Source organism: Pteropus medius, unplaced genomic scaffold (genome assembly GCF_902729225.1).
Source record: "Pteropus medius unplaced genomic scaffold, Ma_sr-lr_union100, whole genome shotgun sequence".
NCBI lineage: Eukaryota > Metazoa > Chordata > Mammalia > Chiroptera > Pteropodidae > Pteropus > Pteropus medius.
Window position 1 is genome coordinate 22,589,178 of NW_024351729.1, and position 18,866 is coordinate 22,608,043.

Sequence of the window (18,866 nt, forward strand, 5' to 3'; positions counted from 1 at the left end):
CCCCTTCAGGCCAACAGACTTGAAGGATGCAGCTGCTGCTACTGGAGGTGTGTGGCATCTTACCTAAGCCGGGCCATGAGGCCATGTGGCCATGATGTGGGCCCCTCATGGCCTCAGCAGGAACAGAGCACTACAGTATTGGCCTCCGCCAGGCAAACGGCTTTAAGCAGAGTGGTCCCTCGGGCACAGTGCCTGCCCCGCCACCTGAGAAACCTTCTGAGGGCAAAGTCTGGGCTCAGGCTCATCAGCAGGTGAAGCCAATCTGGAAGCTGGAGAGGAAACACGTGGGGACACTTTCAGCAGGTTTGGGCCCAGGCCTCTTGGGTGTCTCACCCCAGCCAGCCTATTTCTTTTGCCCTAGCACTTTATGTAGCTCTGGGACCACAGCCGTCATTGCAGGCCACAGCAACTCCTGTTACGTGCGTTCTCTCCCGGACTTGTTCAGCAGTACCCTGCTGTACCGGCGCTCCAACTACAGGCACAAAACATACCAGCAGCTGGAGTCTTTCTGCTTGCGTTCAGGCCTGTCCGAGAAAAGACCGTTTTCTCTCCCTCAAAAGAGCCTCCCTGTCAGACTCACTGCCAATAAAACCATTTCTTCCACGGTCTTCCCCATGGCCCAGCCCATGGCATCCTCATCCACAGATCCACACCTCTCACTGGGAGCAGCCGGGGAAAACTCCTCAGGGAGGAGCCTGGCCTCTGCCATCTCAGGGAAGATCCCTTCTCCACTCCCTTCCTCGTCCTCCTCCTACAAGCCCATGCTGAATAACAACTCCTTCATGCGGCCAAATAGCACTAAAGTGCCTTTATCACAAGCCACAGAGGGCCTGAAGCCAGTATCTTCACCCAAGTTTCAGCTTGTCTCCTGGCATCATTCAGGGGGCACTGGAGACTGTGCACTGCAGCCTGTTGAACACAAGGTACCCAAGAGCAATGGCACTGAACTATATGACACCCTTGCCCATAGCACCCTGTCTACTCCTCGCTCCTCAGACACCTCTACTACCAGCGTTGCCTCTCCTCAGTACAACCAGAGTAACTTAGCCATGAGGGCAAAGCCACATCTTTGTGGCCTGGATGGTGACTCTGTTTCCCAGGCTCTGACCAGGGAGGTTCGGTTCACTGAGGCCGTGAGGAAGTTGACTGCAAGAGACTTTGAGAAGCCGAGGCAAGGCTGCCAGTTTGATCAATCATGTCTCGTGAACCCCAGCTTGCAGTGGGATCTCCTCAACAGGAACAGACGGTGGAAACCTCCTGTGGTAGGCCAGCAGTTCCCTCAGGAGGATGCTGGAGCAGACAGTAGGGTCCTCCCTGGAGCCTCAGACACCTCGGAGTTAGATGGTACAGTCTTCTGTACCAAACGCATCAGCATTCACCTCCTTGCCTCACACGCCAATGGGCTCAGCTGCAGCCCTGCCTCTGAATCTGCAGTCGACTCCCCTCCACTTGGAGAAGACAAAACTCCAGTTCTGCCTTCTCCCTCTCAGCCCTTTGGCTTAGCTGATATGGCCACTCGCTTCTCTTCCATCCATCTAGGCCAGCTTGGGAAGGAGGGACCTAAAGAAGCCAGGGAACTGGACTCATCTGCTAGGGATAGTGGGTAAGTCGGAGAAAGCTTTTAGTTCATTTAGAGCCGCAGCATGTGTTCATCATAATTTGGTGACACTGATCCTGTGTCTCTGAAGGTTGGTTTTCTATTTTAGCTGCCCTAGAATTTTGGTTTTCACATTAGGACAAAGGTCAGCAAACTACAGCTTGTAGTTCAAATCCCACTCACTGCCTACTTTTGAAAAGTTTTATTGAAACAGCCTCGCCCATTTGTTTACTACTGTCTATGGCTGCTTTCTTGTGACAGTGGTAGAGTTGAGTAGTTGTGACATACTGAGTGGTCCACAAAACTGAAAACATTTATTATATAGTCCTTTAGGGCAGTGTTCCCCAACCTTTTTGGCCCCACGGACCAGTGCTCCTATGAGAATCTAATGCCTGATCTGGAGCTGAGGCGATGATGCTAACACTGGGGAGCGGCTGCAGATACAGACGAAGCTTTGCTCACTAGCTCTCTGCTCACCTCCTGCTGTGTGGCCTCATTCCTAACAGGCCATGGGCTGGTACCTGACAGGCCATGGACTGGCCCGGGGGTTGGGGACCTCTGCTTTAGAGGAACAGTTTGCTGACCTCTGCTTTAGGTTATAACCAGGGAGAAATAAGAATTTTAAAAACCAACTGTTGTGGTCTGTGACTTTTCTGCTTAATTCCAAACCAAATCAGGTTCTCAGACACTCCTAGTATGACAGCTGTTTCAGAGTTAGGACATACATATACTTGGCTTCTTCTCTTGGCTCCTTGTTACTTCTCTGGAACGTTGGTTCTCCAAGGCCTTGTTCAGAGAGAGGTCTAGGGACCTTTGAAGTCAATTACCAGATGTTCATTGATGGTGTTTTGAATGCAGAATTTTGTATTTATGTGCTCTGAGGGACTGCAAAGAAGATGGAAGACAGTGCCTCTCTACAGAACAGGGGATGTGGGGTTGAGGAACTATAGCTAGACCTAAGCTCTGTGGGCGAAAGAAATGAGTTGTGAGGCCCAGGCAAGAGACAGCAGATTGGTGGCTGGGGAAGAGACAATCATTGGGAGATGATGAAGGAATGAGAATCTTAGCTGTGACCTCTGTTATTGAATTGGCTGGGCTGGGGGCATGATTCTTTCTTACAGTTCAGCTACTGACCTCCAGCTAGACCAGGTTGAGGCTGAAGATTTAGAAGAAGAGCTCGTAGATGGTTTGGAAGACTGCTGCAGCCATGATGAGAACGAAGAGGAGGAGAGTGAGTAGGGGACCCTCTTACCACCAACTGGGAATTGGTTACCACCCGCAGGGGGAGGGGGGCTAATAATTGTGTACCAGGTCTGTGACCCACTTTATGATCTACATTATTCATTCACCTCAGGGGTCCGAGGGTGGTGGCTAGTGGTTTTGGGGGGCCTTTGTTCTCTAGTCCTCCTTTCCTACCAGTCTTGCTTTCTCCCTGCTGCTCAGGCAAGGCAGTGCAAGGCAGCAGGGTGGTGCTTGTGGCTTCGTGAGAAGGCTGAGCCAAGATGTCCAATGAAGAGCTGCCTAAGCTTAGTGAGTTTGTGTAGCAGCCTCTCTCATTCAGAACTTCTCTGCTTCCCCCGCAGGAGGCTCAGAGTGCTCCTCATTCAGTGCTGTCTCCCCCAGCGAGTCGATAGCAGTGATCTCTCGGTGAGTGTTGGCTGTGTAGATCATTGGTAGATACTCATTTTCTCTCTCTTTAGGATTATAAAGAGATTAATTACCTAAGTAATGACCCTGTTAACCCTAATTAATTTTTGTCAAATTTTTGTATTTGAGGCTTTAATTTTCAAACAAAAAACAATGGAAAGGACCAAAAACATATTTCATCGGTTGGGTTTAAAAACAGTACCATGTTTCTTGGACAGCAATTTGGTCTTTAGGCTCCAAGAAACTGTTCAAGTCAAAAGCAGATAATTTCAAGAAATGAAATTAATGAAGAAACGTAAAGTTTGAGGTAAATTATTAATTAGGCCACCCACATGTGGTTATTTGCCACCTTGCATCACAAATGTGTCCTACTGTCAGAAACAGTTCTGAAATAGATATACCACTAATTGGAGCTTTTTAAAATGCTCTTTTGCTCCCTTGTGAGGTTAGTTTTATATTTGGAAATAAGACTGTGGCATTAACCTTAATAAGAAATCAAATTAGAAACTGTAGCTTTAATGTACATTATGTTTTTGACTGCCCTTGGTGGAGTCTGAGTGATATCGGCCTCTGGGAACCAAAAAGTCAGTCTCTTAATGTAGCCCCTTCTTTTGTGAAACAAGTAGTCGTGGGGTGCTGCATAACTGAGATGGGGAGTTGAGGAGAGGAAAGAATGCAGGACTAAGGAAATTACTGTGAACGAGGACATGTTACTGTGCTAAAGATTTTTAGAACTTGCTAAAGGATTCTGTATACCACCTTTCTGGGTAGAAAGTTAACATTCTTCAGCATAATCTTCCATGTTCCCCGGACCACTCCCAACCTTGCCTCAATAAGGAGGCTCTGTCATCATTATATTGTTTTATTAACTATTAAAAAGAACCCCCAAAGTACTAAACATTAAATAAAGTTTGTTCTCTTTGAAAATAACTTCTATCGAAAATGTAAAAGAAACAAAATATAAATCTAGAAAATTGGTGAGTTTTTTCTTTTATTAATAGAAAAATTTCTAATTTGAATTAAAATCCAGCTAGGTGTGTAGGCTTGCCGGAGTCAGGTTGCTTTCCTTTGTGTCATCTGTGCCTTAGATGAAGCTAAGAGGAAAGAGGACTATCCATGCCTGGTTCATGTGGACAAAGCAAACTGTATCTCTGTGAATATGATGGTGGCAACGGCTGTAACAATTTTAGAACCCCAAACCAGAAAGGCAGAGAAAGCTGTTGGGCAAGTGGAGAGACAGAATTGGGACTTTCTATGAAGGTGGATAGAAATCCGGTCATAGATACCCTGAGTCTGGTGCATAAATTTTGTTACTTTAAGCCTAACTCATCCTCCTTTCAGAAAAGCAAAGCTATTTTTGGTTGTATGTATTGGATGTTGACTAAGCACCTCCACTCTCCATAAGGGAAAGATAGTAAACATGTAATTGACTTGGAGTCCCACCTCTTCCATACTTAAGGGTGATCTGGGTTTATTTTCAGGCCTACTTGAAGACAGCTGCATAGTCCTTTATTTAATCTCTCTGATTTTTGAGATAAAATTCACACAAGGTGTTTGTTAATAATTCGTTCATTAATTAATTTAACTCCTACAAAATTCACAGGCCTTCTCATCTATATGAGGCTTAAAACATAGGGTTTCAAGCATATAGAGGTTGAGGAATTCCAAACCACTTTGCATTTTAAGAATGACTAAAACAGAAATTCTTTTGGATTGCTAAATCTTATTTTTCCCAATTATGAAAGATTTATATATTTATTACAGAAAATTTGGCAATTACAGAAAGATCATTGAAAACGCTGCCTCTCTTTCTCTACTCAGCAATAGTTTATTGCATTTCCAGTTCCATGTTGTTTTTCTAAGAATCATGTAATTTTAAAGATGGAGGTCAACAAATCCAGCCTCTTTTTTCAGATGTCAAAATTGAGAACCAGGGAAGTTAAGTAGCTATTCCAAGGTCATAGTTTCCAGCATTGCTAGATCAGAAGCCAAGCCCCCTGTGGATAAGTCCAGGACTCTTGAGAGGCAGCTAACGAAGATTTTCTGTTTTTTTAAAAAATTATTAAACTTTCGATTTCGAGACAATTATAGAGCCAAATGCAATTGTAAGAAATAATACAGAGAGATCCCCCAAACTCTTTACTCGGTTTCCCCTATGGTAACATCTAGCAAAACTACGGTAATTATAGTATAATCAAGGCATTACCATGAGTCCGGATACAGGCTGCACTGCAAGAGTCCCTGCTGATGACCCAGTAGCCACACCTACTTCCCTCCTACGCCCAGCGCCGCCTTAACCCCTGGCAACCACTGATTTGTTCTATAATTTTGGCATTTCAGAATGTTATTACAAATGGAATAATAGCAGTGTATAACCTTTTGGGATTGGCTTTTTTTACTCAGCAGATTCTCTGCAGATTCATCCAGATTGTTGCACGTATCGATAGTTCATTCCTTTTTACTGCTCAGTAGTATTCCATGGTATGGATGTACCACCATTTGTTTAACCATTCACTTGTTGAAGGATATTTCAGTTGTTGCCACTTTTTGGCTATTACGAATAAATCATCATGTACATATTTTTGTGTGAATATAAGTCTCTGTCTCTGAGATAAATGTCCAGGAGTGCAATCGCTGAATTTTATGGTAATTGCATGTTTGATTTTTTTAAGAAACTGCCAATACTTTTTTCCATAATGGCTGTTACCATTTAACATTCCTATCTTTGTGGGGGGGTTTTGTTTGTTTTTTAATTTTATTTGTAAGTTACAACTGACATGCAATGTATTAGTTTCAGGTGTCTTTTTTTAAAAAAAATTAACTCATTCTCCTTGATTTTCACCAGTCTTAAATTCTGATACTCAGTAAATTAAAAGCCTTTGAAGTAAAAGTTTTTGGAAATAAGGAATAGAGCCGAATTAATTGGAATTATTTAATTGGGAATTAATATTTAACTTGACCCAATAAAATTCATTAAAAACCTCTAAGGTTTAAAACACTAATGTGTTTTACATAGAGTACCTAATTCTGTTATGCTGCAAAATAATGGGTAGAATGGCTTTTTATAAGCTAAAAATCTTAAATATTAATATTTATAGATCATATCAGCTCAGAACAGAGAGTAATACCATTCTCTTCATTTTCAGTGCTATTTAAAGAAATGGTCTGGGTCTGTCAGCTCCTACGCAATGGATAGTTGAGATAGTCTCTGTTTTGAGACCCCTGAGATAGCCTTGGCCGAGCCATTGTTGGAGCAACACTAGGAACCCCATGGCCCACTGCCCCAGATTCTCAGACCGGCATTACTACACTGTTACATAAAAATCAGGTCACAAATCATCTTCCAAATGGAGAAGAGCGTTAATCAACTGTGTATTCTCAGATACACCTAAATATAAAATGAGTTAGAAGTATCGCTGTTTGTTTTCTTTGTTGCCTTTTCCGTTTTTCTTTTTAAAAATCTCTATACCTCTTCTGAGGTCTTTTCTGCTTTTCCTCCTTTTCCTGCTTTTCTCTCACTTTATTTCTCTTTGTCTTAGTGTAGCATATTCTTCTACTGGTATCCACCCAAACTCATTACCTGTTCTCAGAACCACTCTTTACGTGGACTTCCCCAGGCCATGGCTTCTCACAGGAAATTTTGGAACTGTATCACAGAATGAAATATTGAAAAGCCTTGTCTTTAGGTGACATTTAATGGTGTGGTTGTATATAGGTTAGCCCTAGCACGTTATTGAGTAACATTTGCAAAATAATTATTGAGCACTTGTCTTTGTAGAAATATAATTTAAAAGACAGCACCCTAAAAGAAAGTGTATGTAATAGCAAAGACACTTAAGGACTGTGGCTTTCCCTTTCTGTACTATATGTCTGTTTTTCTTCTTAGAGGCTGCATGGAGATTCTGACCAAACCTCTTGCCAGTGAGAAAGTTGTCCGACCAGCTCTCATCTATAGTCTCTTTCCCAACGTGCCCCCTACCATCTATTTTGGCACCCGGGATGAGAGAGGTAAACCTTAGTGTCTGAGCCCAGAAGAGCCCCCGGGAGAAGGATGCTAGCAAAGCTGGGAGGAGGTGGGAGAAGGGTAGGAGGGGCTTTTCTAGAATGGCTGTTATGCTGCTCGGTTCCCCACCTGGTTCACTGGTCCAATATGAGGACCCTTTTCTTGTCCTTGAGCTGACCCTTTTCAGCCCCATAATATCATGCTTCTTTCTTGCCCTCTAATCTTCCCCCCGCCACCACCACCCTTTCAACCTTCTCTCCTTTCTGTGCTCTTCATCCCCATGCAGCCCTTTTTCTTCCCTCAAGTGCGCTCCTTTGAAACTCTGATCTGGAATAATATTTAGTGACTTGCGTACCCAGGGAAGGCTGAGCAGTAGTGCCTCCTTTTTCCTCTTCTCACCATGACGCTCCTGCTCTTCTCGACCACCCCCATCCCCTCTTCCTTAGTGGAGAAACTTCCCTGGGAACAGAGGAAGCTGCTCCGGTGGAAGATGAGTGCAGTGACCCCCAACATTGTCAAGCAGACTATTGGAAGGTCTCACTTCAAAATCAGCAAGAGTGAGTCACTTGCTTTACTGCGAGCCTGTCCTTGGCCCCAATAGATGGGCTTTGGGCAGGAGGAGAGCCTAGAGACCTCCTGCTGTGTGGGGACCCTGTCCTGAAGTTTCCAACCTGTTAGGAGGACATAGCTCTGAACTCCAACCTGTTAGGAGGACATAGCTCTGGCCTGGAGCCTATTCCTCAAAATTGGAAGACAGAGGGCCATTGTTCTGCCCCTGACCCCAGAATCTCACATAGGACAGCTCCATGGTAACTCTTAGAAAGCAGGGTCTGGGAGCTACGCCCAGGCCCAGTGGTATTTGTGGGACCTCTGGGCCTCTCTGTCCCGGGAACTGAGCTGGTAGCAAGACTGACTTCCTGATGTGCCTTCTGTAGAAAATGATGACTGGCTGGGCTGCTGGGGTCACCACATGAAGTCTCCTAGTTTCCGATCCATTCGGGAGCATCAGAAGGTAGGGGCCCTTTCTGGGGCACTTTTCCCCAGGATTTTGGACTAGGCGGGAGGAGGCTGGTGTTGAGGGAAGAGGTGGATGACCAAGGAGAAGTAGGAAGGTTTATAGAGAAGTGAAGAAAGTACAGGAAGAAGGTGCAGTGTGAGACCCTAGCAGATCACACACATCTAGCAGTTTAGCTGTCATAGCCCCTCAAGGACACTTTTTTCTCTAATGTCTTGAGATGCAGTGTCTTTTCAGTTTGTTACGTTTCCCCTATAACCACTGCACATTATCTCCCTTCTTCCAAGCCAAATATTTATAAAGAGGGCTCTGGTCTCATGTCGGAATGAATGAATCCCTTTCGCACAGACTTACTGAAGGCCAGGTGCTTTCCTGTGTTTGTCCCACAGGCTGCTGTGGAAAAAGACTTAACAGCTTTTTCTTTGCACTTAAGGTGGATGTCTTGTCTGTCCGAATTACTATTATGTCATGAACTATCAACTAGAAGGCACTGAATTTTGTTGTGATTTAATTATCTTTTGGTGAGTGCTCAGCAGCTGAATGTTTTAAGGATCATTAGTGATAAGAAGGTGGACCAGGAGCTCAGAAAGTTGTTAAGGAAGTTGGAATGGGATAGCGTGTCCTGCTGTCTTCCTCGTGATCTTACCTGGGCCCTCTCCTTGCTCTTACCCTTTGTCCCTCCGGTAGCTAAACCACTTCCCAGGTTCATTCCAGATTGGGCGAAAGGACCGACTGTGGCGGAACCTGTCCCGCATGCAGAGCCGCTTTGGCAAGAAGGAGTTCAGTTTCTTCCCCCAGTCCTTTATCCTGCCCCAGGATGCCAAGCTCCTGCGCAAAGCCTGGGAGAGCAGCAGCCGCCAAAAGTGGATTGTTAAACCAGTGAGTGGGTCACAGTGGGTAGTAGACCATGGTCTGAGAGTGGGGCCAGGAGCAAATCTCATCTCCTTTTCACTTCTAGCCAGCATCAGCTCGAGGCATTGGCATCCAGGTCATTCACAAGTGGAGTCAGCTCCCCAAGCGAAGGCCCCTTCTGGTACAGAGGTGAGTCTGCCTCCAGCTTAGATCCCGTTCTTCATTTTCTCATTTCTTCCCCATGAAAGTTCCCTTTTTTACCATGTTCTTCTGCCCTTTGTCCTCCCAGCCAAAGACTTTCTTCAGCCAACTGTTTTAACCTTTTTCCTGTTTAGAAAAAAAAGTGCAGCTCACTGCCAGCATTAACATCACACATAGAAATGCTACGTTTTCTAGGATTTTGACAATTTCAGCGATCAAGAATTACTAAATTTCGTAAATGGAAATACCACTACTAAAAACAGAATGCTATAAATAGAACGATATCATTTGTCTCAAAAGACTTTCGATATACTAGAGAAATGCGAAAATAATAATGAAAGGGAGATGTTTCGTGGCAGACTTTGGGAGTGAGGTTAGGACTGTAATCTGTGAGTTATCTCGGGGCAAATGCTGCAGCTGCAAGTGCCACCGGCAAGTATACTCGAGGCAAATGGGAAATGTGTTAAATCTTTATCTAGGGGACTGTTAGCTGGCTTTTGCCATGGCTCATTTACTCCCTGAGCCCGCTCTCGTCCGCCATGTCTCTGAAGCTGGCCTTTCCCTGTGTAGGTATCTACACAAACCCTACCTCATCAGTGGCAGCAAGTTTGATCTGCGAATCTATGTTTACGTCACCTCCTATGAGCCTCTACGGATTTACCTCTTTTCAGATGGACTTGTCCGCTTCGCCAGTTGCAAGTATGTGGTAGTGGTGAGGTGTCACCCCGATCGCTTCGGAGATTTGCTTTTCTGAGAGGAAGGGAAACTGGAGGACGCCCAATAAAAATAACAAATGTTTTGGTAGTTTTTGTTAGCAAAGGAGAAGGTGGGGTATTCGGGAAAACCTAGTCTTCCTTTCCCCCTTTGTGGCTCCTTTACTTTTACACATGACACTTCTGACGCTCCTGGTCACCAAATATGTGGGTTTTTCCCCCCACACCGAGCAATTCTCTGCAGTACCAGCTTGGTGTCCTATAGTGTAACTCAATTTTGGCAACATCTACCGGGAGATAGTGTCAGATCCAACAGGTTAGGGGCTCAGTCTCACGAGGCTCCCCAACCTCCCACATCAGATGCCAGTCACAAGTCCAGATTGCCACATGTGCTTCTCACCTACCAGCTATAAATCAGAGGTTCCCATGACTTCCTTCTTGGGTTTGATTAATTTGGTGGAGAGCTCACAAAACTTAGGAAAACAGTTTACTTATGTTTACTAGTTTAGTATAAAAAAAGGGTGTGATAAAGGATACAGACAAACATCCAGATGGAAGAGATGTGTAGGGCAAGGTATGTGGGAAGGGGTGTGGCGCTTCCATTCCTCCTCTGGGTGTGCCACTCTCCCAGCTCACCCTCCACGTGTTCACCTGTCCAGAAGCTCTCACAGCCCATGCTGTTGGGATTCTTACAGAGGCTTCAGCACATAGGCATGATCAATCATTAACTCCATTTTCAGCCCATCTTCCTTCTCAAGAGAATGGAGGGCTGGGTTGAAAATTCCAAGCTTCTAGTCGTGAGTTGGTATTTCTGGTCACCAGTTCTCATCCAGGCGCCCACCCAAAATCACTTCATTAGAAAAAAGATACTCTTTAGCATCCAGGAAATCACAAGGATTTTAGGAGCCCTGTGTCCGGAACTGGGGCCAAAGACCAAACTTTAGAACGAAAGATGCTCAATGCTTTTATCACTTAGGGACTTATGAGGGTTTTAGGAGCTCTGTGCCAGGAACTGGGGGCAGAGACTGATATATATATATATCTTATTATAAATCACAGTATCACATGAGGAATGGGAAATAAGGAGGTTCTCTATTCCACTGAATCTGGGGAAGGTCTTCCTGCAGGACTGAGGTAGGATAAAGGAGATGAGTTTAGCTGTGGTGTTGTAGAAACCTTACCAACAGACATACTTCTGAGGCTCTCGTGCATCTGAAAACATCTGTTCACTTGCCCTTTACCTCCTCCAGATTTGGGAAAGTGTTTGGACCATTGTCTGTCTGCTGCCTCACCGTCTCACCTCTGCCTTTCTCCTCACTTTCAGGTATTCCCCTTCCATGAAGAGCCTTAGCAACAAGTTCATGCACCTGACCAACTACAGTGTCAATAAAAAGAATGCTGAGTACCAAGCCAATGCAGATGAAACGGCCTGCCAGGGCCACAAATGGTACCTAGGCATTGTCCCTGCCAAGCGGAGGCCTAGAGAAGCACAGGGTTCTTGGGTTTGGGGAGGTTCAGGAAGATGGTGAGTGGAGGGTTAATATGCGATCCAAAGATTATATAAACACTTGGCAATTCATAATTGGTCTGTTTGCATTCAAGCTCATATTTCTCAATCCAGAAGATCAAAAGAAGAGATATGAAGATATGGGCTTTTAATTCCCTTTTCTTTCTCTTTTCTTTATCACTCAATTCATAGACTATAACTCCAAATACTCCCACCCCCTCTCCCACCTTGCAGGGCACTGAAGGCTTTGTGGAACTACCTGAGCCAGAAGGGAGTCAACAGCGATGCCATCTGGGAGAAGATAAAGGATGTTGTTGTCAAAACCATCATTTCGTGAGTCACTCTGCCACCTTGGTGTGGGGCCTGCCACTGAACCCCCTCTTTTCTCATGGTCTTCCTCTCTGCTGTGTATCAGACTTTGACAGTGCTGTGCTTCAGTTCCTGGGGACAGGGGATAGGAAGGAGTGGATAGAGTTAAATTCTGCTCTGCTACTGCAATTCATCCCCAGAAGCTGGCCCCTAGTCAGAGGCCTCTCCTGAGGGCTGCTTTTTCTGGGCTGCTTCTGGTCTCCCATCTCTGGGCCAGTCCACTGGCAGGGCAGCTCTGGGTAAAGCCCTCTGGGAAGAGCTGGGCTGAATACTTCTTCCTCCTTATAACCAGGTCAGAACCCTACGTGACCAGCCTGCTAAAGATGTACGTGCGGCGACCTTACAGCTGCCATGAGCTCTTTGGTTTCGACATCATGCTGGATGAGAACCTCAAGCCCTGGGTCCTGGAAGTCAACATTTCCCCGAGGTAGGTGGTGTTCTCCGGGCGCTCACAGTAGAACCCTGTCTGTGTCCTTATGATCCTATTTCTGCTTTAGTCTTGCTTACTTTGGGCAGACCTTTCCTTCACTAGAACTTGAGTTTTCCCTGTATCATCTGTATGTTTGCTCATTTACTCATTCTTTGCCATTATCTCAAGGTTCTTTGTTAAAAGCTGTTCTTTTGAACTTGATCCCACCACCTGCTTTCTCCTAGCAAACGAAGTTCATAGGCAGAACCACTCTTGATTAAGGTTATTCACTATCTGTGGGGCAAGAAGACACCCATGATGGTGCTCATGAATTTGACAGAGTCCTTTCATCCTAGGGAAACCAGGGAGTACATGGGGCTAGCACTGACTTAGACATGTGACCAGAAACAGTTTTGGAGTGTGCTTTTACCACTCGTTGTATCCTTTCCCTGAAGCCTCCACTCCAACTCTCCGCTGGACATCAGTATCAAAGGCCAGATGATCCGTGACCTTCTGAACCTGGCGGGCTTTGTTCTGCCCAACACAGAGGATATCATTTCCAGCTCCAGCAGCTCCAGCAGCTCCATGACCAGGTCAGCCTCCTTGCTTATCTGTGGCTCAGCTGGCGGCATGAACAGCCCCATTGTGGCTCTGGAAAGGAATGGTGTCTGGGCGCTCCTTCTTGCTTGCTGTCCCTTGCTGCTCAGTCTGCTTCTGCAGTCTACCCACACATCTCTGTCACGTCAGCGTCAGCACCCCTAAAAGCACGTTCAGCTATACTGTTCCCTTGCTCAGGAACCTGCATAGGGCATGGGGAATCAGCTTGAAACTCCTCGCACAGACATTTAAGGCCCCAGCCTCCTCTTCCCAGGCACCCTTCCCTTTGCTCTACTCTGTAGGCTTCTGTACTCTGACAGACCAATCACTCATAGAACTCAGGGTTCGAAGGATCCTTAAAGATCAGTTAATCCAGTCTCTGAAACGTTCGTTGCTTCTCACTTTTCCCCATAGCGTCCCCTCATTTGCTTGTGAGGTTTCTTCCTCCTGAAATTCCCCTCAACCAGACCTCCCTATTGCGACCTTACCCATGTAGCAAAGCCTAGCTCAAGGCACCATCTTGGGAAGCTACCTCAGTGTGGGCTCTCTCCTTCATATCCCCAAACCACTCGGAACCACTCTTGAGGGAAGGGAACAAATATTTAGTCAGTACCTGCTATACGTAAGGAAAAACCTGTAACTTATCTTCAGAGCCCCGTGAGGCTGATATTGGTATCTTCAGTTTACAGATGAGGAAGCTGAAAAACACTGGGATTAAGTAGCCCATCCAAGGTCAGCTAAAAAGTGGTAGAGCTGGAATTCAATTCCTGATTTGCTGGTAACAAAACTTGCTTTCCCTGTCACACCTTGTAGACTCATGTTTGGCTCTGTGCTGTTATTTGTCTTTTGACACCTGCCATCCTCTTGGAGGCTGTCCTTGCATCTCTCAGTAGTAATTGTAGTAATGTGGATGATGAAACTGGGGTGCAGAGAGGTCAAGTAATTTGCCCAGGATCACACAGCCGATAGTGTTGATGCAGTTAAACTAAACTGAGGTATACAGCAATTATTCCAGAGTTTCTCTGTCTTTTTTTTTTTTTACTGTTGAAGTACAACCTAGAGAGGGTACTTGGTAGTCTTTTAGTTCTTCCATAGTACTTGACTCTTAGGCTACTTGAATGAAGTGCATTGCAGTCTGATCTACTCAAGAAACAAACGTCTGCCCATATTTCTTTGTCATTTCTTGAGAAGGGAGTCTTCCTGGGCTGGACCCTCTCTGCACATGTCCTCAGGTTGTAAAGCTGCTGACCTTCCCCTTTCTCCCTTTCCACCCCCTAACTTAGCCTGCCCAGCTCCCCCAGGGACAAATTTCGAATGGCACCAGAGCACTTCACTGCACAGAAGATGAAGAAAGCCTATTACTTGGCCCAGAAAACTCCTGATCAGGTAGGAGATTACCTTCCTCCCCAGGGCCAGCAGAAGGCTTCCCTGCTCAAACTTTTGGAGCATGAAGGCAACCAGTTTTTCTTCTGTCTAGGGCAGGGTTTCCTAACTCAGGTCTGTGATCCCCTTGGTACGCAGAGATATGTTGACATGCACATCATTCCAGGAGAGAGTTGATGGCCTTTATCACATGTTCAAGAACTACCGCTCTTAGCAAAATGCTGCACTAGCCTACCCCTGTTCTCCAAGCTGTAAAGCCTTTGAGTTTCTTTCCCTGAGGAGCAGTGAGCCCCTGAAAGGCTTGTCTTTCTCAGAGCAGGTGAGGGAGCCGGATGGAAGAGTGGCAGACGTGAGGCTGTTGCCAAATCGGAGTTGCTGTATTCTGATCTCAACTCTGTCCAACAAACGATTTAACCCCTATGCCCTGGTGGCCCCCCTCACCCCAAATGGAAGTATCTTCATCCCCCAGCTAAGTTCAGTAGACTTGGGAACAAATGAGGTCCAGAGCTGGCCTACCAGGCTTACTTGGTGGTCCCCTGAGAGTCAGTCGTAGGGCGCTAGGACCCCAGAGTTGTGCTCCTTGTCCCCCAGCTACTTGATTCTCTGCCTCTGGCTTATACTTTCTGTCACATCCTCTTCCTCCCTGTCCCTTGGGCCACAGGAGTTCTATGCATCTGTGCTGGATGTCCTGACGCCAGATGACGTTCGAGTTCTGGTCGAGATGGAGGACGAGTTTTCTCGCCGGGGTCAATTCGAACGAATTTTTCCTTCTCGAATTGCTTCTCGCTATCTCCGTTTTTTTGATCAACCACGATATTTCAACATTCTTACCACCCAGTGGGAACAGAAGTACCATGGCAACAAGCTCAAAGGTGATGTGTTCTCGCTGCCCGAAGGAGACCATGTTTCATAAGAGATTAAATCCCAGTAGACCAAGAAATGGGCCTCCCTGGCAAGAAGAATTGGCCAATTGATTCCACCCTCTTAAATCTCATCCCTGCTAATCTTGTCCTAGGAGTAGATCTGCTTCGGAGTTGGTGCTACAAAGGGTTCCACACAGGAGCCATCTCTGATTCTGCTCCAGTGGTGAGTGATGCCATTGCGGGAGGGGGCAGCCTGTCTCAGGCCCCTCCCTCCTCTGCCTGAAGAGTACAGCATGGGTCGAGTGTAGGTCCAGACCCTCTCACTTCTCCCTTAGGCCCTGCCCCTGTGTCTCATGACCTACCCTTCCTTTTCAAGGAAATAATTCCTCCTAGAATTCCCTGAGTGCTCTTCTTTCAAGGATCAAAAAATGTTTTGTAGCCTCCACTTTTTGTCTGAATTGGGGGAGAATCGATTCCTTTCCCTGTATGGGCCATGACTGAAGGGTACGGAAGTGGGGGAGCCCCACAACCACTCGGGGGCAGAGTTGGGAGAGAGTGCTAGGACCCCTAACACTCCTGCCTGATCTCTGCCTCACCCTTTTGGCCTCGTTGCTTCCTTTGCTTTTAGTGGTCTCTCCCGACATCACTTCTGACCGTCCCAAAGGGTGACACGGCACTCAATGCTTTCTTTAAGTCGGAGACTAGCAAGCTGGGGTGAGTGTTACCTGGGCAAGGGAACGGTGTTGAGTGTGAGTTCAGGGAGTTTTCTTCCTTCCTCTCTTCTCAGACTATAATGAGATCAGCATTCTCTGATTGGGGATAACTTCTTCTTGGTGGCTCTTGGTATATGCCCAGCGAAGCTAAGCTGAGCGCAGAATCATCTGCAGTGTCCGCTCTCAGCCATACCCACTAGCTGTAGAACTCTCTAGCCCTCGTACCCTCATACACATTCACACTTGCACTTAAGCTCTCAAGCCTTAAGATAAATAAAATATTTTTCACGATTATTTATACTTTCACATAATTATGGTCTATAACACCATAATGTTGTGAATGCCTGGTCCAGACTCTGAAGGCAGATCACAGGTTGAGGTCTCAGCTACACAGTGTCTCAGCCATTTCTTTCCCCACCTGTTCCCTTCAGAAAACACAGCTCCGAGGAAATCACAGCACCCTCTGAAGATGAGATCACACCCAAGCCCAAGAAGACTCAAGCTGGCCTTTCCTCTTTTCCCAGGAAACCCGTTTCTTCAAAGGACAGCGAGGACACTGGCAAAGAGCCCAGCCTCTCCACTCAGTTGTTACCTGTGATCAAGAACTCTGGGCAGCCTTCCAGACTCTCTGCTTCTCCCACCTCCCAGTCAACTGGTGACTGCCTTCTGGCTGCTGTGAGCCCATGACTGGCCTCTGTCCACTAGCCCCCTGCCGGGAGCACCAGTGTTAACTACCTCAGGGGAACCAGCCAGCCGGGAGCCCCCGCCCCCTCCACCTTGTCCCTCCTCAGAGTATTTTTTGAAGTGGTTGAATTGCAGATGGATGTCTGGAGGGCTGGAGAGGTGGTGGGGACGGGGAAAAGGTGAGGAAGGTTCACTGGCTGGTACCTCATATCTCAGCAGAGAAGCCAATGACGGCCACTCAGCCTTATAAAGCAGGGTTTGGTTTCTACTTTCAGAGAGCCACGTGTGGTTTGTTTTAGGCCTTGGTGCAGTGATTGAATTAGAGCTCAAGAGGAGAAAACCTAGTGGATGTATTTGGCCTGAAGTCCCTTATAATTGAGGGGCTTCTGAAGGTCCTCATTTCCTCAGGTCTCACCCTCCTTCCATCCCGCTCTGTCCTGGGGCTCCCCTTTCAGACACCTTCAGACTTCCTCAGTAGACGGGGAGAGGCCATGACGTGATGAACCCGTTTCTATCACAGTAGCCTCGGGGGCTTCCCCGCTACCTGACCACTTGTCTTTTCATATGTCCACCATGCCAGTAGCCCTAGGTCTTCCTAGTCTGACCTCATATCACTACTAGATCAGCCTTCTAGACTTTTCTCTCTAGAATGTTACCTCTTCAGCTCTTGGCTTTCCAAGGGTGAGAGGTTCTGTGAACATTATGAATTTCCTGTAGCCCCAGTGAAGGAGCCCAGATAATCCCAGTCGCTATTGTCCATATATTAAAGGACACAGTCCTGGGGGAGGGTAGAAGGGACCGTGATTTCCCCACAACCCAGAGGAAGGTTCATGCTCTGCTTACTCCCTTTGCTGTCACTGATTAGCGGGGTCTGGCTCACAGGTCACCAGGGCAAACAGTCTGCTGGCTTGGCAGCTGTGTTTCAAGAGCAGCCACCATTGTACGGTGAGCTTCTAGGCAGCCTACCGACTAAACTTGTACTCTTGACTGAATGTGCCTCCCTCCCCAAGACTCAGTAAAGTAGTGAGTGTTCAATAAATGTTTGCGTGAACCGTCCAGGTGGAGGTCTCCAAGGGCACAAGCACCTGAACCAGAAGTTCTGCTTCTCTTCCCTGGGGCCAAGTGGAGCCCAGGGGAAGCAGAGTGTGGATGGGAAAGGTTGTTTTCTTTTAAACTGTGCTCTTTCTTAACCCAGCACTTCCTGGTTGCTGCTTGCCCCTTCCCCAGCCCTGCAATCCCTTTACTCCATTTTTCTAGCAGCAGGGCCCAGGAAGCAGCCAACCGGCTCTTGTCTGTGCTTCCCAAGTTTTCACCCTCGCATGTCAAGCAGGAAGCTCTGCTTATGGTCTCACCTTGGGCTCTCTGCCTTTATTCTCTCTGAGCTTTGGAACGGTGGAAACTACCTTGTTTCATTACTCCTGGAGTTCTGTGGCAAGCCAGGGAAAAATCACTTAAGAGCCCTGATTGGGTTTCAGGCCCCGCAGGTGACTGTGCTGGCCAAAGTGAAGGCTGTCTTGACAGTTGTGAAGAAAGCTTGGTGGCAGACTCCTGGGGCAGCTCTTTCTATTCCATAGTAAGGACTTTAGTTTCATCCCAGTAAGAAAGGTCCTTGAAGACAACTCCCTCTTGTCCTACCTGGATGCAGAAATGTCCCAATGAACCTTATAACAGTGGCAATAAGCAGTCTTCCTAAGAAAACTCGCCACCTGCTTAAGCAGTTTTGTTGTGGCTGGTCCTCTGGTGCAAGGGCTTAGGTATGGGGCCCTGCCTGGGCTGGTTTGCTTCTTGGCAACCAGCTTCAGTTTTTTGGCCTGCCTCTGAGAATCCCCAGACAGCACAACCAATTCATTCCTATCACGGTAACTGGAGAGGGGACCAGCATTGCAGCATAATGGAAATGGGGTCTGGGGGAGGCACGGAGGACTTATGAAATTAAATGAATGATGAAAATAGAGTATCCTTAGTAGTTTAAAATGTGTTTGTACGTACATTATTTTTAATATTCATCACATTTGAGTATCTGGTAGATGTGAGTGTTTTGCAGGGTGGGCGAAGGAATGGGGCTTATGTATCATATTTCCTTTTCACCTTTGAGAGAAAATTAAATCTTGCTTATTAAGCATTTAGCATACACACTTTGCAACGAATATCCACAGTATAAGTTATTTAGCTGAATAAGGAATTTGGGGGAAGTAATGAGATTTTTTAATTTTAAATTTGGGGATATTGTAGAATAAATGTTTGTCAGACACATCAGTTGTTTTCCTAAGTTGGTAACGTACCCAGTCCCTGTTTGGAGAAAGAGGAATGAGT

The 18,866-nt window shown here is 46.4% G+C and overlaps 1 protein-coding gene across 4 annotated transcripts in view; it reads left to right on the forward strand.

Moving 5' to 3' along the window:
- Positions 1 to 18,508, forward strand: part of TTLL4 (tubulin tyrosine ligase like 4) — a 37,696-nt gene extending 19,188 nt beyond the window's left edge. For 2 of the 4 annotated variants that reach the window (XM_039844787.1, XM_039844788.1), the window contains 18 exons: positions 10 to 1,603; positions 2,719 to 2,828; positions 3,181 to 3,244; positions 7,131 to 7,252; positions 7,694 to 7,804; positions 8,183 to 8,259; positions 8,950 to 9,141; positions 9,221 to 9,303; positions 9,886 to 10,014; positions 11,353 to 11,475; positions 11,770 to 11,868; positions 12,197 to 12,331; positions 12,769 to 12,906; positions 14,194 to 14,296; positions 14,955 to 15,165; positions 15,309 to 15,379; positions 15,785 to 15,870; positions 16,301 to 18,508. In XM_039844787.1, the coding sequence (XP_039700721.1) occupies positions 108 to 1,603; positions 2,719 to 2,828; positions 3,181 to 3,244; positions 7,131 to 7,252; positions 7,694 to 7,804; positions 8,183 to 8,259; positions 8,950 to 9,141; positions 9,221 to 9,303; positions 9,886 to 10,014; positions 11,353 to 11,475; positions 11,770 to 11,868; positions 12,197 to 12,331; positions 12,769 to 12,906; positions 14,194 to 14,296; positions 14,955 to 15,165; positions 15,309 to 15,379; positions 15,785 to 15,870; positions 16,301 to 16,556 (3,606 nt within the window). In that variant the 5' untranslated portion in view covers positions 10 to 107 and the 3' untranslated portion in view covers positions 16,557 to 18,508. The other 2 variants (XM_039844789.1, XM_039844790.1) reach the window with 2 other exon arrangements.
- Positions 18,509 to 18,866: the final 358 nt, after the last annotated feature.